Here is a 23771-nt window from a genome sequence, read left to right as displayed (position 1 = left end):
CGGTGAAGAGGAAAAACTCTTCCCTAGATGACAGTTTCGGCTATCACTTTAGCCTTCGTCGGAGCTGTCACTGCTTCCTTGTGACGCATCTTAAAACGTCATAGCGCTAAACACAATTTTCTTAAGTTTAGTTTGTGTGGACTGTATGGTTAAAAATGTTTGGGGTTTTTTTTTCTTCTTCAATAGCCCAATCATTTAAAGGGCTACCTTGGTGTTGTGGTCCGCCGTAAAACCAGAATGAAATTGGTCATTCTTCGCGTGAATAAAACCAGTGAGCTAAATTAGATACCGGTCTAAAATTGCTGAGATCATTTCCGATCTCAACTGCTCTTTTTCAGCAGGGGCCTCACCACTGCCCCCTTGCAAGGCAAAAGGGAAGTCCCTGTCTGAAGAGAGCAACTCGTGATGGTCCAAAGCTTTGAAGTACAATACGTCATTTGAATTTTGTGTTCGATTGAGGGCATCTTTTTTTTTTTTTTTTTTTTTTTTTTTTGTGGTTTTGTTGTTTGACTTATGTCGCTTTTGATTTTTTTCGTGATTTAAGCGCAGTGTTGATATTTAATTTTAATTTTTTGTTTTGGCAAGCGCCATCGGACGTGACGTTGAAGTTTGATCATTTCACGTCGAAGTTGATCATACCACCAAAAATAAAATAAAATAAAATTGAAAAAAGTTAAAATGGGCGGGGGGGGGGTCGTTTGGCACAGTTTAAATGTGTTTTTGTCGAGTGGTGTCCAAAAGCACTGGATCATCTCGTCCAGCGTAATCGTGGCAAATTTCAGCTTTCTGGTGCCACTCTTGCGCCCGTACTGGGTCGGTGTCTTGCTGAGGCACCTCAGGTGGGGATCATCTGATGCTCTCGTGTTGTTTTGTGAATTTTTACACATCTCATTGGTGGGGTTTTTTTGTTTTTTCTTTTTTCGGGGGATGGTGTGGGGGGCAATGAAATACAGAGCGTACATACATTATGGCCAGCTGTCGTGATTGGTGCCACATGAACCCCCCCACCACAAGCGTGTCCCAGCACAAGACAGCTGCTGCAGCGCCAGGCGCCCTTGCTAGAAATAATCCACAGTTGCGGGAGGCGTGGCCAGTGGCCCGCGGTGTGTTCAAATTTATGAGTGAGAGGTCGGAGGCTTGACAAATATGGAAGTCGACTTGAAATATGAGCCTCGTGTCTGGAAAAGTCATTCCTGGAAATTATTGACACGGCCGGCGGGGTGGTGGTTTCATTTTCACAATACCTGTTGTTGTAGAATTTGGGGGGGAGGGGGTTGGACCTGAATACGTGAAAACAACGCTACCTTGCATATGTGACCTGTTGTTGGTGATGGCACAATTTGTGCAAGTGACTGGTCTGCCGAGTTTTATTCACAATTTGAATAATCGAATAAACGTCGTTGATAAATGCGGGTTGGAAATCGACACGGCAGCGGTGTAGCGATACGCTTTGCTGGAGAGGCGTTCCCCCGTTGTTTCAGTGCTGATGTAATTGCACTCATTAGTCTTTCAAGTTGAATGTTTAAAAACGCAAATATATTTTTATTAGGAGTGTACCCATCAGGGTTTGATGCTGCCCATTCTGATACCCACCACACGGATTCGCTGCACAGTTTTCAATTTTAGAGCTGCTTTGAGGGCTTATTTTTTAAAAAGATTTGATTCAGGCACGCACGACTGTGTTACCATCAGTGCTCATAGTGCCACCTGTGGCTTTGAAGTTTCTCGCCGAGCATGAAAAGGTTTTTAAATGTTAAACGCGAGCGCTGTGACGCATTCGGGAAAACTTGGAAATTGGAACTTTTAACAAGATGGAGCTTTTGAGGTCCGACAGAAAAGGATTTTAGTCAACCATGCAAGCCTAAATCTTAACTAGCAAACGCTGTCATTTTTTAATTATTAAATAAGTCAATAAATGTTAGGATATAGGTGGGATTTTATTTTATTTTTTCTGAGTGTAAGCATACCGCTTCAGAATGCATCGTCTTGTGTTTGAATTTGGGTGTAGGAACTTTTGCTGGGTCGGAATCGTTCAGGCAATTTTATTTCTCACAGTTACGGCATCATTTCCCACTTGAGTCGGTCGAAAAATGTCCGTTTCAGTCATTTTCAGACGCGCTCGCTCGTAAATGGATCTTCCCGCCAGGCTCCACCTCCACTCGCACCTTTTATGCAAATGATGCATGCGGGGAGCATGTGTGCGCTCCTCCTTGTGAGGCTCTTTAAGCTTTTTTTTTTTTTTGTGTGCGTGTAAGACGAGCGGCCACACTTCGCTCAGCAGCATCTCGAGCAAGCGTCGTCGTCCGCCTGCGTCGAAAAGACTCTTTCGCGCGTGGGTGGAATGAAACATTCAAGGGCGCGCGCTGGAAAGCGATTGTCGTGGATGCGCCGCTAAATTCCGAGTGGAGAGGACCGTGAACGCACCTTGCATCCAGCAGCAGCCATGGGGGGGCAAGTCACCAGACACAATTGTAAGTCCAAAACATGAGAAAAATCATATTTATCGCTATTTTATAAGTATTATTGTTCTTATCTGCCCCGTGGTGTCTTTGTGGCGAGTTTGAACCTCTTCTAGGCTACGTTGGAATATCACATGACGGTTGCTTTGCAAATAAAACTTTCCTGAAATGCAAGTTCGTACATTTCCTCCAAAAGATCAACATTCCGAAATGGTTTCAGCATACACTTCTGGTTTTTTTTTCTTCGCATGTCATGACTTTTGTTTTTATTGAAGGGAGTACTTGTAAACTTGTCTTTGTTGTTTTATACTTCGTCTGATTTTTGATGTTTGCTTCTTGGCTTTCTGTGAGGCTTCATAGTTGTTGTTAATGGGATGTAATCAAACAGGTTCGGCGTACTGAATGTCGTGACCTACTAATTGCGATATCCTAAAGGACATGTTTTTTTTTTGTTTTTTTTTAACTACTTAACGTCGCCCGTGCTGACTTTTTTTAAGTTGTAATGTTTCGATAAACATGTTTTTCTTTCTTTTTTTTTCAAATGAATTTACAAAAGAGAATTTATATACATATTTAAATAGTTTTTTTCCCCTTACAATTAAGATTCTCATTTGTAATAATGACCTGGATGCAGACAGCAGAGTGAAACGTAGCCAATAGAATCAACAACAAACGGCACAGCATGGCTGTGACATATTTACAAGATATGAAATGCTGGTCAAACATCAGAGGGTTTTCTTAAAGGGGCATTCAACCTCTCATGAGAGGATTGACAGCAGTTTCTGGGACCCATGAAAAGTTTTCAACATGATTACGAACATAGATGAGACATGATCACAATGAAGGGATGGGCCAAATGAACAGAAGTTAGCTTGATTAAGCTGCACTGTGAATCAGTTCTGTGAGCAGACAAACAGACGGACGGACTCCATCCTCGCCAAATTTCACCTCAAAGGCGTGTTCGCGTTGATAAACGGTTCTGTGTTGGAAATTTGTGGCCTACCGACGGCACCCTCTCGTCCCGTTGGAACCAGAAAACCGCACGTATCAATAATACCTCTCAGGGTTTTCTTGATCCTCTTATCCCACTCTCGGGTTCATCAATCACTTTGGGTCCAACCTCACCGTGCGTGTTTGTCATTTTTAAGTCTACCGCCGGCTCAGTGTGATGTACACAAGGGGAGTGATTATGCGCCTCTTCAAGGTGAACTGAAAAGTTACAGCTGATGTCATCACACTGGAAGGAAACTTCATTAGGTTCGCCGCCACTCTCTACTGACATGCAATATATATATATTTTTGTAATAAAGCAGCAAAATTAAGTGCTGCTCAACTTTGATAAATACGATCAAATTTGATATTTTAGCATCAGACTCATGGCGAATAGAGCTCATAAGATTGGGTAGGTGGGTGGTGTTTTTTTTTTTTTTTTTCATTTACTTCAATAGCTCCATAATCAAGATTTAATGCTGTGCTTAACCAAGAGTGTCACATAAAACCAAAACTAAAGTATGGAAGACATTCAGAACAAAACAGTCTTTGGTTGTAATGGCACAGTCGGCATCTTTCAAAGACTCCGCCCACCCAAACACACACCCGAAAGGCAATCAGTCAGGCACTCTTCACGCTAGTTATTCGCTATCGTGGCCAACGGTGGCGTTGGGGCCCCACCGCATTCACAACGGCAGTCTTCTAAAGTCACACCTCCCTTGGAAAACTGTGCCGGATTAAACGTTCTCACTAACACCGGTCTGTGGAGTGTTGACACTTGAGCTGACGCGAATGGAACCGCACCCGACGTTGGTTTGAAAACCAACTCTTGAAGCCGTCCCCATGTCCAGCAGGGTTGTGAAGGACGGCGTTCAAAATGACAAAAATGCGCCAAGTGGCGAAATCACACTTGAATCACTTTTAACCACGTGGAAGTTGTGAACGAGGAAGTCTATGCACATGAGCATTTGCATAATCAATGTTTAATCTGCACACACACACGCTAAAGAAATGCCGGCGGATGTGCTGAGCTAACCGTGACGCCTGCGTCAATATTTTTCACGTATGCCACTTTACACTCACGCTCAAACTAGAAGTGCAAAGAAGAGTGTTGGAGTGTTTCAAAATCAAAAAAATCGGCGGACTTGATCTGTATTTTACGACTTAATTACAGTTTGTCTTCATTCTTTTGTTTTCTACACGACATGACGTACGACGGTGTAAGTATTCGTCGTAGATATGACCAGGAACAATCGAGCCTTGTTCCTCAGAGAAGCAAAAAAAGCGCAAGAAGAGAGCTCCGAAATGCGCCGACGATTGTGATTCTTGGCCGAAAAGTCTTAACGGAGATGAAATGTTGATTCTTCAAAATGCACCGGCTAATCTGCCGCGTGACACTCTTGGAATAGAAACAGCGGCAACCAGGCGGCATTTACCGATCCCGGCTGTCTTGGGTTGATTGATAATTTGTCTCCAGGGGGGAAGGGGAAGGGTGACGACCTCTCGAAAAATAGCGTGCTCAAGTGCGGGCGTCAAAACGTTAGCTTGACGTAAAACATTTGCCGTACTGCTTCGGGGTTCTGCTGAATGTGGGTTAGGCCAGCCGGTGATTGCTGATGATGTCAGCGTTGGCACGTTCATGAGAACTTGTGGTCATGTGACCTTGTCAACAACACAAAAGAAACCGCGAAAGCGATGCGTCATCGTCATTATAATTTTAAAGACCTGGCTCATCTTGGAACGTTCTACACATTTGCTGACCAATGAAAAGCAAGTTTGTATTAAGGATGTACCACCCCCCCCCAACCCCCCCGGCGATTAAAGGGGGTCACCGTATCGCCAAGCGGATGTTGAAATAACAACAATTGTGTGTTCCAGATAACTTCCATGGACCGGTTCCAATCGCGGCTCTTCCGTCCACCTCGCCTCACCACAAGCATGCCTCTGACTGCGCCGTTCCCATCCTGGCTCTGTCATCCGCCTCGCACTCGCACCACCACCACCACCACCAGCAACAGCAGCACCAGCACCACTACCGCCCCCACCAAAAGCCGATGAACTGGCATCCCAGCAAGCACGTCCATCCGACGGCCTCTCAGCCACCTCTGCTCTTCCACCCGACGGCCAAGGGCTCGCAGATCATCATCGACGAGTCGCAGAGGGCGGTCAGAAGGAAAGGCAGCTTCTGCAACGCCGTCGCGTTCAGCAACAGAAGCGTGGCGGTCAACGAGGTGGTCCGGCTGAAGGTGAGCCAGATTTTGCTTTGCGTTTCTATGGCGACGCACATCCGCTATCGGGGTTTGCCGCGACGAGGAGCTTCGTCGTCTTTGGCCGGCGTCGTCCGTTTAATGAGCCTGTCCGTTAACAGCCATTATCTCAGCATTTCTCCATTCATCCGTCATCCATCCATTTATAAGCAACCCGCCATCATGTCCTATCAATGCACCAGTCGTCCGTCCATCTCTCCAGCGTCAACCACTTGCTCCTCCCATCATCCCTCCATTCTTCCATCCATCCGTCGTCGTCCATTCATCAGATCAACTCTCACATTCCATCAATTAATTTCTCCATGGATCCATCATCCTTCCATCCGTCACCCACTCAATCCCCCGCCGTCTTGGCATTTTCCCATCCATCCAGCATCTGTAGTCCATCCATCCATCCATCGAATTGTTCCATCATCCATTATGATGTCCCATGGATCAATTTATCCATGCGTCGATCATTCATCCACGTGTCCATTCCTCGCTCATCAGTCTTGCTCGTCTCTCCATCCCCATCCTCAAGCCCATCCCTCCGTCCGTCAATCGCTCAGACAGTCGACCCTGTCGACGTCCAGCCATTTTTCCCCAATCGTCATCCGTTAACTGTCCATAGTTTTAGCAACCCATCCAACATTGGTCAGGTCCCATCTACCAATCTGTCCGTCATCCATCTATTTATCCATTCATCCGTCAACCCTTTGCTCCAATTATCAGCTCATCCGCCGTTGTGTCCCATCTATCAAATGATCCATCCGACCCACTCGCTGCCCATCTATGCGTCAACCAATTGTTGATCCTTTGTGTTCTTTTGTCAGCCCATCGATCATTGTGTCCCATCTATCAATTCGTCCATCACCCATCCATTTGTCCAGTCGTCTGACCAACCATCCGTTTGTCTCACCCAGTTATCATCTACATACTGTATTATTAAATCCATCCATGCAGTTTTTCCATCAATAGTCATGTTCTTCTATCCATTGTTGAACCAACCAATCCATCTAATATTGAGCTAATCAATCCTCTATGGAACCATTTGTCTATTATCTGTCACTTCTTCGATCACTCCAGTTCATCATCTCTCATCATCTTCCGAATCAGCCGCCACCCTCTGAACCAATCAAGCCGAAGCATCCTCCAACATTTGTTGATCCAAAAATTCCAATCACTCTATTTACGATCCGGGATTTATTTATCATCCATACATCCATCAATCAGCCATTCATCCCATCCAGCCATTTTAACGATGTTGCATGCACAAACGGTATTGTCTTCTTCATGTTTCCGTGCTGCAATGTTAGCAGAAATAGCAGTCTTTTTTTTTTTTTTTTTTTTTTTTTTGTGAAGAGCTTGATCGGGAGAGAAAGTCCTCCTCCACGCCCACTCGTCTTCTCACCTCTTTTCTCTCCTCTTGTGTTTTCTCACTTTTGTATTTGTGTTGGCCAAAGAGGCGGCTCGGCACGCGCTGTCAGGCCGGCGGCTCTATCTCGAAAAGCGAGTTGAATGCTGTCACCTTGAACAGCAAACGCAGTACAATAAGAAAACATTTATGCGGCGGGTGATTCGATGAACGAGAAATTCCCGGCGTACGTTCGCTGAGAATTCAGACGCCGAGTTGATATTGAAGCGCATATATTTTACGCGTCGCCTTAAAATTTGCTTAGCACGCTAACTGACTTCATTTTAACTCATTCAGCACCAGCCAATTCTGGACCAAGTCTGAAAAGACGTTTAAAAACGTCTTTGGGAGTGAATGAGTTAATGGTTGTTCTGTTTCATCCTTTCTGACCGTCAAACTTTAATCTACACCCCGCCCCCCACCCGAACCAGATCACAGAAAACTACCAGGACTGGCAGGGTGCTCTCCGCATCGGTTTTACTTCTCAAGACCCGTCCTGCATGGACCCCAAAAAATTACCCAGATATTCATGTCCGGATCTGGCTTCGAGGAGCGGATTCTGGGCGAAACCCTTGCCCGAGGAGCTTCTCATGAGAGACACCGTCATCTCGTTCTGGGTCACCAAGAAGGGCCGGGTGCATTACCGGATCAACGGAAACACCCCTAGACGGCTATTCAAGAAGGTTAGCGCTTATCTGCCGTTGTGGGTTCTCGTCGATGTCTACGGAAAGACCAAAGGAGTCCAGTTTCTCGGTGAGTAACCTTGCTTCTTTTTTTTTTTTTTTTCCACGAGAAACACATGTATGCCCGAATATTCGTCGCTCGTAACAGCTGTTCCTACCTTCCTCGCGCCCACCAAAAATAGCTTTGTGGAAAAAGATGCTGGGGTTCGATTGTAAACGCCACCCTTGTGAGTCACAAGAAAATCTCCCCGAAGGGATTTTTTTTTTTTTCCAAACTTTAAAGGGGTTGCTGGATGAAAGAAAACCAGCGATGGGGTCATCTGCAGTCGGCATCTTCTCACCGATTCACTTCTCGTAAGTTGGTTTTTAGAAGCGTTTATGAAGGAGCAGCTGTGTCCAATTTTTAAAAACTATGCCCACCCCCACCTTTTAAAAAAAAAAAAACAATGCAACTGTTGCATTGTCAAACTCTTCCAGTACGTATTTATAACCCTTTCCGAGAACATCTCTGCTTCTCATCTCAGAATTAGAGGCTGTCTCCACTGCATTGTAAAAATAGAAAGAGGCTCCTGTATGGTGGAGTTCAAACCATTTAACCTTATTTCTCGCCGCGTGCTTGAAAGCGAGTGGCACGTGCTATCTGGCGCCGGCCGGAGTGCGACTATCTTGAGGTTCACTGGCCCTTGCGCTGCTGCTCGGCTCGCAGGTCTTGTCCAAGAACAAGTCAAGTGTGTTGGGACTGCTGAGAGGACTGATGATGTCAGTCAAGTCTGCGAGGGATTTTAATTTATTTTTTTTTAACCTTCAAAGACAATCCAGTCTGTGGAATGTCTCACTCTAGGGATCTAAATATGACTTCACATAAGCGCCTCAGATTTAATGCGAACGTGCAGCCACACGGTCAGTTTGCAAACGGCGTCCGTGTCAATGATGTCGCTTTTACATCATACGCCAACTACACTAGGATGCGTTTCAAGCTAGTACCAAGAGCACCTTGAAGGCTCGGAGTTGGTGTGCATGAGATTTGGTTTTGGTGATTTAAAAAAAAAAAAAAAAAAAAAAAACTTTACTGACATGATTTTTGGCAGCTACAAAAGTCAAATATATTGCGGTGGTTCACTGAAAAGCAAATGTGTGTTTTTTTTTTTTTATCTGTTAAAAAGATCAAAAAGATTTACCGATACATGCTTTTAATTGGAAAGACATAATTGGATAGGCAAATCTTAATGAATCCGCGAACAGTTATGGCATAATAAAATTAATTCACCGTGTGTAATGTCCTAGCAGAATATTTTAGCAGCGTTATAATCGCTTCCACGCAGCAGTGATACATCTGTCTCATCTGTCAGCATTTACCTTGAGGAGAAGCATTGATTTGCACATTAGCTATTATTGGTCAAAAATGCATTCAGCGGGGCTAATGGCAAAATAATATGTCGTCTATCCCTCCCCCCCCGCCCCCTTACCCTATTTATGCTCTAATTAAGCTAGCAGCCTACAGTGGTAGCGTTCAAGGAAAGCCGGGTGGCTGCTCCCACATGAGTCAAGAGTCAACCTGTGGGCTGGCCTGAAAGCGAATATGTCATTGCGTAATGAAGGAAGCCGAGGAGAATTCAAACTTGATCCTCGGGGAGATAGAAATCTCTTACATCATCACCTACTCGCTCATGTCAATTAATAGCGAGAATCCCTTGTATGCCTTTTGTGCAGAACCAACCGCCCCGTGCGAGCATCGAGGCGGAATCACAAAAGCCAACGCCGAAGCCTCCCTTTAAAGTACGCTCTTGGGCGCACTTTGGCAAAAATGCCTCGGCGCCATATTTAGTGAGTCGACGAGTGCAACGTTGTCGGGCCACCACTGCTTTTCTGCCACCATAAAAGCGGCCAGATTTTTCACTGTTTGAGTCACCGTTTTAGCCACGTAAGCTAGCATGGTGGCCTAGCGGCTATCGCGTCCAGTATTTTCTGTACATTTCATGCTTGTTGAAATGTGTTTAAAGTGTCTGAGAGGGCTAAAACATATCAAAAAATATATATGAGCATATATATGATCCCTGAATATTGTGGCTTTTCACCCAAAGCATGTGGGTCTGGAACTTGTCCCCCGCAATGAGTGGGTTTTCACGATCTATTGAAAAACACTTTCGTTAGTTAGAGTTTGCAAAGGTTCAGTAAATTAGGTCGCATTCTACTTTCAGTTTCATTCCCCTAAAGTGGCACACTTGTGGGAATGTTATACATTCCTGTTGTCACACAAAAAAAAATGTAATCCCTTTAAGTCGGGCTGCGAGTGTTTGTCTCGCGGTCCCGGAAGACCACAATGGTTGGTACACGCATGATGGATTCCTGCCAAGTTACATAAGGCCCCAAAGTCAACCGCATCTTTTGATGGATGCAAGAAACTCCGCTGGGGGTTTGTTGACTCGAGGTGGATGAGTCACTTGATCACTGAGACAGTGCCCAGTGGTCCGCGAGGCTGAAATCAACTCGTCTCGCTTGAACTGCGGAGAAGAATCCAAACGCGTCTTTCGTAGCTCTCTGGTGAAGGTGATGACATCGGTCATTATATTGAAACTGGAGAGGAGATAACCTGCTGTGTGCTTTTATTTTCATTTATCGTACAGTAAATCTCCAATTGCTATGTTTATGCCTAAAGTTGGAAGTTTGCTCACATTTTTGTTTTGTTTTTTGGGGGGGGGAGGATAAATATAGCTCTAGAGGGACTACATATAGGCTCACCAGTCACAACATTAGGATCACCTCTTGAATTTTTGCTGCTATGTTTCTATATGTCCACATAGCAACTACTCGCATGGCAACATTTCAACAATCCTCATTAGAAACAATATTAGAATGCAAGGAAATATGTAATTTCCTTATCAGTTTGCTACATTGCTATGAGCTAGCATTGCAGCTGTTAGCATTTCCTGAATACAGGGCTTTGGTTTCTCAGGGTGCTATTGTTAAGTTGGAATAGCAACTATTAGCATGTTAGAATTTAATCAATTCTCATTTGAAATGGTCATTGAAATAGTATTTACAGGGCACGGTGTAAAATCCTTATTGATCCGTTTTGATGTTTTCCTTACTGGGGTTGCCATCTTGCTTTATGCTAGCATTGCTATTGTCAGTGTGTTAGCATTTTGTTGTTTTTCGTTTCAACGGGGCAAAATCTATACCTGTAATCCTTATGAAGTGCTCGGAAAAGTGTCATTTCCTGACGTATCTGTGTTGGGCACTCAGTTTTGCTATCTTGCTATAAGCATAGCATCTGTTAGCATCACAGCTGTTACCAATTGTCATTGTATTCTTAGCTGCTGTATCTCAGATTCTACAGTGTACTGTAACATTTCAGATTTTGATTGACACTCTCCGAGTGTACTCTGTTTCCCTTATTTAAGCCACACGTGACAGGGACAAACTGGACTAACTTGTAATTGTGATGCAGTGCAGGTCTCCAACCGCAACAATAAACGCATTGTTAAATTTATATCACTTTTAAATGTTTGATGGATGGAAGGGTTAATGCTGTTATAAAACTTTTTCCATAAATCTGTCCCGGTCTCCCATTATGATGGACAGGTCTCAGCATACAAGTTTACGAGTGCAGCAAATCAGACGTTGCCGATGAAACACAACGCTTCATCCGAGCCCCGCTTGGGTCTTTGGTGCATTGCTCCAATATTTTTGCGCATTCATTTATGTTAGCGTCGGTGTAACCTCGGAATTACAAGCCGAATCAAAGTGACAGATGAGAGTGATACATGACAGCTTTGCGTGTCACACAAACAGAAACAAGGTCAAACCAACAACATTGTGTTCTTGGCTTCTATTTCCATTCGCCGGCGTCAGCTTGCTTATTGTTTCACGTGTCAATAAGGGATTACTTGGCATGTCACGTGTTTGTTTGGGGGGATAACAAGGTTTTACATATAGAAAGGTCGAGTACAAGATATGGATTACAACCTCGGGTCATTTTGTTGGCAGGTTAGGCGAATACTCTGGTCACTTGCAGACCACCGCCTCTCAATCCATCCACCCCTTCCATCCACTTTCATTACTGCTAGTCCTCATTAGGGTTGCTGGTGAACGGGAGCCCATCGCTGACTGCGTGCGAGAGGCGGGGGACACCCACGGGCTGGTTGCCAAGCAATCGCGGGACACTTAGACAATCACCAGGATATGGGAAACAGAAACACTATAACGCAAACAGGTTTTTATCGATCCAGACCTTTGTCTGCATTGACAACTTTACCACCCTTGATTTTTCCGGCGCAGCCTCGCCTACCTGTCAGATGTCAACTGGAAGCTTCTATTACGCTCAGTTTACTGTCAAGTCGTCTGGCTATTAGCTAATGACCAAAGCGAGCCACTCCTTTGCAAACGGCACTCCCGACATACTCGGCATTTATTTCACTTGAAATGCGCCGTGTACATTAAAAGCAGTTTTATTGTCGTCGATGCAAAGTGTAACATTTTATTCATGCAAAGGGTCCTCTTTTTTTAGCAGGCAGTCATTGAGTACAGAAAAACACAAAATCTCCCATTTTGCTGCATCCCAAGCCTCCCAACAACAACAAAGTGTACATTTCAGCGGCGTAGCCGCGACATGCCAAGTCATCGATCATGAGTGTGTTTCCAGCCAAAGGCGAACTACTAATCGGCGAGACCGAAAGACAAAATATGGTGCAATCAGAAAGCCCTTTTCCTCAGATCTCATCCAATGATACAAAATAATGAAGCATTTTTCTTTTCTTCTGTCGTGTAAACATTCAGCGTCTGATCACGGCAATTACTCATTGGAAGAAAGAGGGAGAAATCATTCTTTTCCAGGGAGTGGACATTTCAACTTGATTCGATCTGCCAGAATTTTTTAAAAATGAGCCTTTCCCATGTTCTCCACTTAAGGAAATCACCGAAGCTTGTAAGCTCTCCTCTGGTCCAGAGACGGCACTTACTGTCCACGTTGATACCCTTTTTGGGTAAAAATCAGGCAAAGCTGGGCTAAACCTTCCTGGTTCTGACTCGATGCATTGTCTCCTAAGCTTGCAGCAAGTTTTCCCACCACAACGTAGCTTTACACGCTAAACCCACTCACAAAGAATTTCTCTCATAGCTACCCACTGCTCCCACGTGTCTCTAATAGTGCACAGAGCATCAAATATTACATAATGATGGATGAAATGGTTAGATTAGAAGAGTTTGTTCAATCTGGAGCATTTTTTTAGACCTTTGAAAAGACAACGATGTGTCTCTCAAAAATCGACTGAAAACTGAATACGCTGTAATAACACCTGCCAGGCCAGTAGTTGGCGCTGTCAGTCTGCCTAGCCCGTTGTGGCGTGCCTACAAACAGTGCGAAGTAGACTCGTTGGTGCGAAACACCTGGTCACGCAACTCCGAACATTTAGCTATTTCCTTCGAACCTCGTTGCAATGTACCTCGAGGGACATAACGAATCGGCGTTATAACGGTAGTTCGTCGTCACCAATTCCAATAAAATGGCCGGCAACTACTATGTATAAAACTGTATGAGCATTTATCGATGTAAAAACACAAACTTGTAATACAGTATAAACGTCTCAAGTACAAATCCGTGCAGATGAAGAAAAAATGTTTTCATCAGATATGAAACAAACAACTGTAGCGTTCCTACGTCAAGTGAAAAGTTTTCTCTCCAGTTCAGGATGTACAACCATGTACAGAGTCGATCAGTAGCGTCGCTAAGCAATGGAAGGTAATCGCGCGCCGTACATTTTGTTCAAAAGCAAGGTCGCGGCGGCAGTTTGCTTCCCGCGGTTCGTTGAAACAAAGGCCTCATGATTTTGTGGGAAAAATCTGGTCGTGATACTGAAGTTTACGTTATAAAGGTGTTCGTTGGAAGCAAAAATCGTCAATTGGAAAATGAATGACGTGAAATCGGGTCTTTGATATGTGAACGTTACAGCAGTGAAAACGTCAACGTTGAAAATGTTAGCAACTGCGCTAGCATCGATGACCATGTTACGTTCCCACATCGGAACAGAACTCCATCATAAACCGTGGTTTCCAGCCCCGTATGTATTTACAAGAGTTTTGTTTCAAGCGACGTCATGGTTTGGCCTCGAGTCGCCGGAGCAAAATAAACGCTGCTGGCGACGCAGCTGCTCGGATTTGACGGGTGCTGGCGGCCTCTCGGTGAGCCGGCGTTGAAATTGTAATGAAGCTTGTCACTTTTGGATCGGAGGGGCTTTGCTGTCCAGGGAAGATGCTAATCACTTTCTCATGACCACAGATGATTGTGTTTACCGACTTCTGACCACAATATGTGGCACTACCCCACAACTTTACCGGAGGGAGCCCCGGACTTCAGTCGGTGTGCAATCATTTCCATCCTCAAAAGCTCATCGCATGTTTTTCCCCCAGCGCCTCCTCTCGCTCTCTTCCATTATAAGCCCCCTTCCCTTTTTAGGCAACACCCCTCTGCTCCACCCCTGCTCTGCTTTCTCATGACAGATGACATCACTCAACATCTCAACGAGATGTTGTCCTGGATCGCCCCCCACCCCCCTTCCCCCCAAAGCATGCATACTTAGCGCAAATCCCCACATGGACGCTGTTTAAAGGCAGACGGCCTTGGTGAGTTGTTCTCTCAACCGGCCCACCTACCCCGCTCTGTCCGTTGAGCTCCTAAATCCCGCGGCACCGGGCCAAAGAACAAAGTGTACCCGGACACATTTGGCGCTTCTCAAACTTTCCAAATCATATTTGGTATGAGAAGGTTGAAATTGGCTTGACAGGCCCCCCCAACATTAGGCTCAAGTCGAAATCTTACAAACAAACAGCGGTCAAATTGTGAGCGCATTATTACCTCCGCCAAGGAGACGACAGCCAAGCTCATAAATGTTGGGACATTGACACAATTCATCATTTTGGCTCTCAACACCACCAGAATGGATTTGAAATGAATGATACCACCTAAATGCGCTTTACCTGTGATTGTATCTAACAGCTACAAACAACATTTGCGTTTACAATTTCAAATAAGTTCATTTGGATGTTGCTCGATGTTTAAAAAAAAACATCATTTTATGCCGTGAAGGCGCTTCTGCTCCCGTGCCAGTTTTTCGCACTGTCCCGACGGCACTTTGTCGTTTGGCTGCCTGCTTGGCATCTTTTACCTTAATTTTTTTCCCCTCCCCTTGAAACTGGTTCTTCCCGTTTGTGGTTGTTAACGTTCGGCAAGGGTGGAGCGAGTCGCTCATTGTTTATTTATTTTTTATTTTTTTGTCTTTGCCGTCAGATGAAAAGCTCAACGAAAGTGGAACGTTGACCTTGTCTGGTATGCGTTCTCCTCCTTGAAACGAGCTTTTCTCACCAGATTGAGAAGCTCAAAGACCACTTTATCATCTTTGTTGCAGTCGTGCACTTCATCACCTATCCGCCCCCCCACCCCCCTTTCTTCCTTATCCAGTCAATAGCTTGAAGCGGCCTAGAATATAATTTGCCATTATGTTTCCTACTTGAACCTCTGAACAGAGCCGACAGTTAAGTGTTTCACCTGCCGTGGCTTTTTTTTTTTTTTTTTAATGCGCGTAAGCCGCTCTTGAAGGCACAGCTGCTGCACCTTCATTCACGTGCCTACGCTTCCCATTCAACTTCCTTTCAGTTCGTCATGGGACCATGTTGTAGAATTAAGTGTACACTCAATGGAACTCTTTGTCGAAATACAAAAAAAGTGCTTTGACAAATAGAAAGCAGAATTTGTTATTGCGGCGCTACGTTCCGGGTGCAGGTGTGCCTAATGAATGGGACCGTGACCTACCTCACCACAACTGAGCAGAACTATCGGAGTTCAGTTATCTTTGCGGAGCAGAGGCACGGATTGTAGAGGTTCATCAACGACCTTCAATATTATACTCATCCTCAAAATTCAAATGGGTCACACCTCTTCGGTGGCTGCGAGAGTTTGTCACTGGTGGGTGTGTCAAAAGCCAAGACGGAAGGAAAGAAATTGACTGAAGCACAAATACCTGTTCATCAATTTACAGTCGATGAATTCGATGACTCCCGACGTGTGGTTGTGTCGGCAATTTTCGAGGTAACGGCTACAACTTGTCATCATGCGGCGAATCAAAACAAATATCGTCCACAAAAGAGGATCTCGATCCGAAGCCTATTTTGCAACCGACGCTCATCTGGATGTGATCCAGATTATCCGTTTTGACAGCGTGGAACATTCCATTCATTTTGACGAGGGCAAACGGTTGTGACACGTTCGACTTCAATTTTCCCCCAAATGTCAAGCACGGGCGTCAGTTTCGCCATGTGGCTCATCGGAATTTCGCGCTACGTGAGCGTAAGGAAGAAAATTGCCGTGATTCATTTTGTGAATATTTATCTTCCGCTTCCTTGTTGACTGGCAGCTGCAGATTTGAGCAGGTGTTTTTTCATCGAAAGTCTGCGTGGGTCACATCAGAACGACGCATCGCGCACGCCGCCGTGCCGGCGTCGAAGACGCTAACTCGCGCTAAAAGAAATGTAAATGCCACGCGGCCCGAAACATTTCACATTTCCTTTATTTGCTTTGCCTCTTTGGGTCTTTTGCGGGACTTAACAAGACGTAAAAATGCCAAGTCTAATGGCGAGGATAGAAGTTATCTCGTTGCTGTCAAGATGATAAGCGTGCTAATAATAAAGACGCCCAGGCTTGGTTGTGGACACTTTTGCGGAGGAAGTAATTGAGTTCAAGCAGTTTTATCAGCGGCTGGCCGGAGATGTGCTGCCTCTTTATGATAAAAGTGACGGGTGGGGGGGTTCAGGGTGGGGGGGTGTATGGACAGGTCGAGTAGCCATAAATTGTACTCAAGTCAAAGCACGGTTACTTCAGAACAGTGGTGTCAAACGTCGTGTGAATCCATAAAAATGTCGAATCAGATCGACACGACAAATTGAAATCGGAAGCCAGTAAATCATTGTTCAACTGGTTTTTATTTTAAAAGTGGGATTTGGAACAAAACATGCTCACATTATCTTGGTGTTGCAAAAAGTGAAGACAGTTTGTTAGAAACAGAAACTTACCGCACGAGATTTGCCTACATGGGTCATGTAAAATGATATTGCGGTTCAGATCTGGCCCCCGGGCCTTGATTTTGACACAAGTAAAAAAAAAAAAAAAAAAGCCTGATTGGGGCTGAGAGCCGCCAACATGCTTCTCATCTCTTGGCGTTAATATCCAATCAGGCTAATTTTAGTTTGAGGAATTTTTTGGAATCACGCAACGTGTCCGCTCAGCATGCCGGTGCGAGCCTGCCCTCGCTTTTGGAGCGACGCTCTCGTGCAGTTGCTACTTTGAAGTGGTCACAATTAGACCGGGGGAATGTCTCTTCATGAAGATGGATTCCCGAGCCCAATGGTGCCCGGCTGTCACACACAAAGAGGAACACACCAACTCCTGACGTGAAGTCTGCTTGTTTTGTGAACACCAAGAGCACCAGCGACTCTTTCTAAGAGTGATTACACAACATCTGAAGGCTGAACGTAAACACCTTTGTTTAAATAAGGGATCCTTTTCGTGGCCTCTTTCTGCTTTGGGCACCCACGTTGCTGTTGCGGTTTTACATTTGTGATTGAAGAGCACACTTTTGTTTTTTTTTTAATTCGACTGTACATGTCATGTTTTTATTTTATATTAGAACAATATTTGAAGTACTGGTAAATTAGTCACCCTAATAAATAATTATACATATATTTATATTTAATATCTTGATGTCGTACATAAGATTTAGACTGTCCATTGATGACTTGATGATAAATATTTAAATTTACACATAAAATTCCAAAAATTTGTATTTGGTCATTATATCATATATAGTATGGCTTTGATTTTAATTTGTGCATATCATTTAAAATAATGAAAGTTTGTCAGGAATGTTTATTGAGGCACACAGCAGGTAATAAAGTAAGCATACAACAACAAAAATTATGTACCTATCTTCATGCATTACAATGTAATCAATTGAAATAACAGCCATGAATTCATTAGCTTAATACCTTCATTTTAACAATAATTTTATCAACCACAATATTATCAATCATGACTTACATCCCAACCCATTGATTTTAGCATGATGTATTATCATTGTCACCATTATTTCTTGTAATGTTTTCAATGCAATCAAAATGATTTAAAATGTCAAGATTCATAGTCGAAACATGGTGAGAAACCACACAAGTGGAACCCAACAAAAAAGGACTACAAATCCCAGCGCTCAAACGCGAAAAGGACTACAAATCCCAGCGTTCAAACCCGGAAGCAAAACGCCGGCAAGACTCACTCGAATGCAAAAATCATTCAAACTTTCCAATGCAGTCCGACAACCGTGATATGACAACACTCCAACAAAACACAACTAATCATGGACACCACTGCAATTTCAAGTCTTAACTTTATCACTTTTGCCCACGTCGTTTAAACGCTCCTCCAGCGAGTGTTCGCGCTGGCTTGCGAACACAACAGCAAGTAACGTTAAGCGATGCAGCCAACATAAAGCCACGGACACAAATCAAAGCAGACATACAAAGCAAGCAAGCACGATTGAATGTTAAAGATAATTCAAAAGATTTGATCAAGACAAGCGGACATGACAAACGTAGCTTACCATTGGGGTTATGCTGGACGATATGAGTGATTTGCTATTGAGCGAAACTTTTTTTTTTAACGTCAAATGAATGGTCACCTGTCAGTGGCAGCCCCGCCCCTTTTAAAGCCCCAGGTAAATCCAACAGAAATTCAATTAGGGGTCTTTTATTTTATTTACAACGTACGCTGGGGAAGAGAGCATTTGGGGCATATGGGCGCTGAAAATGGAAGCCAATCTGTTGCTTGTCAGAAACTGTCCTGGCAGCTTCAATCCATCGACAAGCCTTAAGACAACCACGCTGGAGACCGAGTGGGAGGCTCGTTCGCTGACTTCGTGCATATTTTCTTTTCTCCCGCGTGTTACATAACCCCCTTCTGCATCTTTTTCTTTTTTTTTTTTTTTTCTTCTTTTGCGTAGCTGCTGACCCGAGGCTACCCAGTGCCCATTCGAATGGATTCGCTTCCTTGTACGTGGAGTTATTGTACTGTGTCATGATTCTAATTTCATATTTTTGCCTGATGAAAGTTGCAAAACATATCATATAACACTCAAATCAGTCTGGGAAAAAAAAGTGACATCAAGCATCGCGTCTTCCCAGAATATTTCAAGCCGAAAGAAAAACACAATAGTAATGTACTTCTGTGTCCCCGCAGACAGTGAGGCCCTCACGCCGGACGTCTCAAAGATCACTTCTGGCGACCCCCGAGTGAAGATCCAGAAAAAGAGTCGGCACCGCCAACTTCCCGTGAACATGTGGGATATGGATGAAGACGGCTCGGAGGAAGACGATCACGACGGGCCGGACCGGTCCGTTGACCACATGCCCCAAAACTCTCATAACTTACGGTTGTCCGTAAGGGGGTCCGAGCCCCCGGACCTCCTGGACAACCAGCTCCGGGTTCACTATGTGCACGGCGAACACGTGGGCCTGACGGACCCTCACACGGCGGTGATTCGGAAGCATCAGGGCCCGGACAGGACGCTGGTCTTCACTAGTCGGCCTCTGGATCACGGCGAAAGCGTCTTCGTGATGTTGCAGACAACGGGGTCGGCCGAGCTGAGTTACGGCGTGACGGCCTGCGATCCGGCCACGCTGAGGCCCCAGGACCTGCCGGCCGACCTGGTGCGGCTGCTGGACCGCTCGGAGTTCTGGGCCTTCGACAACTTGTCTACGCAGCTGTTGGACGAAGACATCCTTGGCTTCGAGGTGAACGCCGCCGGCGAGATCGTCGTCAACCGCAACGGCGTCAGCCTGGGGGTGCAGCTGTGCGTGGACAACTCCACACCGCTGTGGATGTTCTTCGCACCCCACAAAAACATGACGCAGCTCAAGATTTTCGGTATGTTTGGGACATCTTCAAAGTTTCTATCCATCTGTTTTCCGTGACGCTTTTCCGTGGTACGGTTGCAAAGTGGTGGAACATTTTGAGAGGATTTCCAGTATTCAAGACATCTCAGGGGGCTGCCATTTTGGCCTTATACCGCCCTCTGCTGTCGACTGAAATTGACGTCAAAGTGCCCTCGGGCTCGCATTGCGAGCATCACACCTCACCTGTTTTCTGGGTTTGTGACCAGTGTAGTACAAGTTACTTTCAAAATACATAACACATTACTAGTGACTTGTATTTGAAAGTAATATGTTTCTTGATAGTTATTTATTACTTTTTAGTTCTTAGTTAATCGGAATTCTTCATATCATGGAGGTTGTGGTCCATGTTGCATCTGCATTAGTGGTTAGCAATCGCCAAATAAGGATGCTAAAAACAAAAATAAAAAAAACAACTCTTAATTAAAATGACATTGTATGATATGGCGCCAGTTGCTGTAGCTAGCCGCTAACCGCTCAGCAAGTGCCCCATACAGGCTGGTCAGAGCCGTCTGATTTCTTTTCAAAGGCGGTTTCATAAGTAAAAATAACTGCACACTTTGACGCTGACAGCCTGACTTTTGATCAATTTTCAACAAGCCCAGGCGAAGTCAAATGTGCTGTTTTGGAAGCGCTAACTGTGGTTCTTACATTGGCTAAGCAAAACTCAAACCATTGATCGGTCGTCGTTAACCCTTTCAGGGACAGCTGTTACTAAAGCAGACAGCTTACTGTGTTATCAGGTTACAGGGTGTATGAAAGCATTAAATGTGGGTGGGGGGGGGTTGCCCCCTTGTGTATTCATAATTATTCTTGACCAAGCTAAAATGTATGGTTTTTATTTCACCCAAATACATTTTAGATTTTTCGATTGAATTTTCAGTAAAATATTCGAATATAGTAACAAAATATTTGACAGCTGCGGCCATTGTAATTTATAGCAAAAAAAAGTCTTTGAATTGCTATCAGCGTTAGCATAATCGTTAGCACAGTACACTGTTAATGCCGTAAACAGACCCCTGGAGAGCGCAACGCACGTATTGCTTTTCCCTGAAGATTATTCAGCTACATCACAATAGCGTGTCCATGTGCAATATGCAGACAACATTGTGGGGGTCGGGGGGGGTCGTTTTTTTTTTTTCTTGCTGTAGTCATTCATCAGCGCTGAGGAGGTAATTTCTGTCAGGCTCAGGCTCCCCCGCTGCCACCAGTATTATTTATCAGGAGGGGGTTAGCTCATAATAGCTCCTTGCGATGCCCACCATATGCATTATTAAATGTAATTGCGCCGCGCTTGGAGATGCCGGGCGTCCACCCACCGAGCGTCCCCTCGGCGGGACGTCGCTCCTCTCCACTTCCTCCGCCTTGGCTCGTCCGCCTCCGCTCTCTTCAGGCTCATCCTGCGAGACGTTTTCCCACTCCAGCTGTGGGAAGGAGAGCGGTGGGTCGGTCGGGCGGGACGCGTCGCCACTCGCCCACACGCCGGGGGGGAGCCTGGCAACCGCCGGTTGCCGTGGAAACGGGCCGCCAAACGAAGCAAGTGACAGTTATGTCATGGCTGGGTGTCGCCGAGCCTGTCAAAACGGAACAGATGGGACCCCGTCGCTCCCACGCGCTCCTTCTCGCCAACATTGGGTCTGTTTTATGAGAGATATTTCTTCACAGCTTGATATTTTTGGGAGACTGCGTCGTATCTAGTTGTCTGTCGCACACATTCGCCATTTGCCATTCGGAAATGTATCATTTCAATCTTCAGGCCGAAGCCATGTCTAATATAAAGGTAGTGCTTTGGTGCCATCTGGTGGCATCTTGGTGCCAGGGAAGTATGCTGAGGTGAGGGGAGGAGTTTATTTTAGTCAGGCCATGCCCCGCCTCTTAAAGGTACATACACAACACACATTTTCTAAACATGTTATGCTGTCAATTTTTATTTTATTTTATTTTTTTCTTCAAATATGTTGACCATTGTTGATGGCTAAAGCATACGGGAGGCATCCAACTACATTTCGCCTGCTCTGTTGTGATCCTCGCCCGTTGCATGTTGTCAGGCTTGTCTTCGCACTCGGATGTCCAACCCCCTCGGAGATCACCGTTGTCCATGAACAACACCGCCGCATCCAACGCCAACATTCCGTCCAATGGACCCCCCAACTCCAGTCATTCGTCTTCCGCTACAGGTTTGTCCGAACCCTCCTGCACTTCCCTCCCTCCCATTTTCGGCAGTGCCACAGTCTCCTCCACTTCAAACAGTCATAATTACAGTCAATATTTATAGACGGAAATCACTTCCCGGCAATAAATATTCTATGAATGAGAAACAAAAGTACGGCGGTAACGGATAGCGCCTTCCTGCGCCACCCGATGACATAATGCCGCCGCGCAAAATAGTTCCTTTGATGCGTCAATAGTGACACGGTGGTGTCAGTTTTGTAAAGAAAAAAAAAATCTTGAAAAGTCGCTCCATGCACTGAACGGGCTAAAATCTTGTGAAATAGTGACCCGGTTTTCCACGTGACGATAACAGCGGCACGACCGGCGGCCATGCACAAACCAGATCCCCGCCCGCTGACTTGTTTGCACATCAGGTCAAATATTTACCGAGCTCGTAGCAAGCAGTGATGTGATGTTGAGCTGGAGCACAAATAAGAGACGACGAAGCCAAGTGTAAACATGAGACCTCATTGTCTGCTACTTTTGTTTGTGAGGGCGAAAAAAAAAAAACTGCACTTCAGTTTCAGAAGGATTCGACTTAGAATCAAGTGCCCGTGTGTCCCGATTACTGTCGCTTCATGCATGATGACCATATATGGGCGTAAGGACAATAGAAATGACATGCCAAAAGTGAATCCAGCGCTGAAATAGAATGTTACTGTTTGTATTTTCAAGCGGCGACGTCAAAAACCAAAGCGATCAATCTTTTATTTATTTATTTTTTTTGATGGTGACTTTGACTTTGTTGTGATCCAAATATTTGTTGTGCATCGTCAGGCTCATCTGTCGCCACGAACCAACTAGTCCAGTTGATCCTGAGTCCACGCTCGCCCGCCCTCACGAAGCCCAACGTCGTTTTGCCGCCGACAAGGAACAACGAAATCAGCTCTCCTCCCCTCACAGGTTTGGCGCATCAAATTCTACTTTCGATTTGAATTTAATCAATCAGTCAATGTATGAACGCCATTTTCATCGCCTTCTCGTTCAGAAATGGAGCAGCGCGCCCCGCCGTCTAGCCCGGGCTCCCCCGGTCCCCCCGGCTCCCCGCAAGTCTTAGACGACTGCGCCATTTGCTGCGACGACGCGGCGGACACGGCGCTGTACGACTGCGGCCACCTGTGTCTGTGCTACACGTGCGCCCTCAAGCTCAAGCAGGATCAAGCGTCCTGTCCCATGTGCAGGAAGCCCATCCGAGACATCATCAAGACCTACCGCAGTTCGTAGGGCCGCCGACCGTGTCGTCACACCTTTGGATTATCATGATCAACTCAGGTTTTTCTTCCAAGTAGTTCGGACTTGTTTTTTTTTTTTTTGTTTTTTTTTTTGTGTAAGGACACGAGCTGCTTTTCGGAACAATTCAGTTCCCATCAAGACTGGACAAAACCCGCAATCTCACAGTAGAATATATCGCAGTTCACAATCAATATTTCTCTAATTATAATTTGATATATCACGCTCACCGAAGATGTCCAGATGAGTTTTCTGGCGCGGGTCTTGTTCTGAGCGGCCAATCAGAGGTCGGAAGAATGCCGATGTCACCAGCGCTCTGGCCCTTTGAGGGGGGAATTTCAAAATCGCATGAGTTAAAAAAGAGCAATGCCATCGCTAACATGGTTGAAGTTACATCGGCCAGCGATGCGAATTCTGAAGGCCCTGGGCAGATGACATTGACGTGGTAACTCACTGAGGCTCAAATCTGATTGGACCAAAAAAAAAAAGATCTAACATCTACATACACGTGCTGGTGGCCACAAGAAATGCTATGAATTGAAGTGAATGG

General features: G+C 45.2%; 1 protein-coding gene across 2 annotated transcripts; it reads left to right on the top strand.

Moving 5' to 3' along the window:
- Positions 1–1950: 1950 nt before the first annotated feature.
- Positions 1951–23709, top strand: LOC109528790 (E3 ubiquitin-protein ligase NEURL1-like). 2 transcript variants are annotated; one of them, XM_019891756.1, is made up of 8 exons: positions 1951–2471; positions 5328–5695; positions 7541–7862; positions 19068–19120; positions 19190–19754; positions 21829–21957; positions 22769–22894; positions 22980–23709. In XM_019891756.1, exons 1-8 carry the CDS (start codon positions 2444–2446, stop codon positions 23213–23215), a joined length of 1827 nt encoding a protein of 608 aa, XP_019747315.1. In that variant the 5' UTR covers positions 1951–2443; the 3' UTR covers positions 23216–23709. The 2 variants fall into 2 exon arrangements, with proteins under 2 accessions (XP_019747315.1, XP_019747314.1); XM_019891755.1 differs by having other exon boundaries at positions 19068–19754.
- Positions 23710–23771: the final 62 nt, after the last annotated feature.

Source organism: Hippocampus comes, unplaced genomic scaffold (assembly GCF_001891065.2).
Source record: "Hippocampus comes isolate QL1 unplaced genomic scaffold, H_comes_QL1_v1.1 scaffold121, whole genome shotgun sequence".
Classification (NCBI taxonomy): domain Eukaryota; kingdom Metazoa; phylum Chordata; class Actinopteri; order Syngnathiformes; family Syngnathidae; genus Hippocampus; species Hippocampus comes.
Note: the sequence above shows the minus strand (reverse complement) of the source record. Positions and strands in the feature narration are given on the sequence as shown.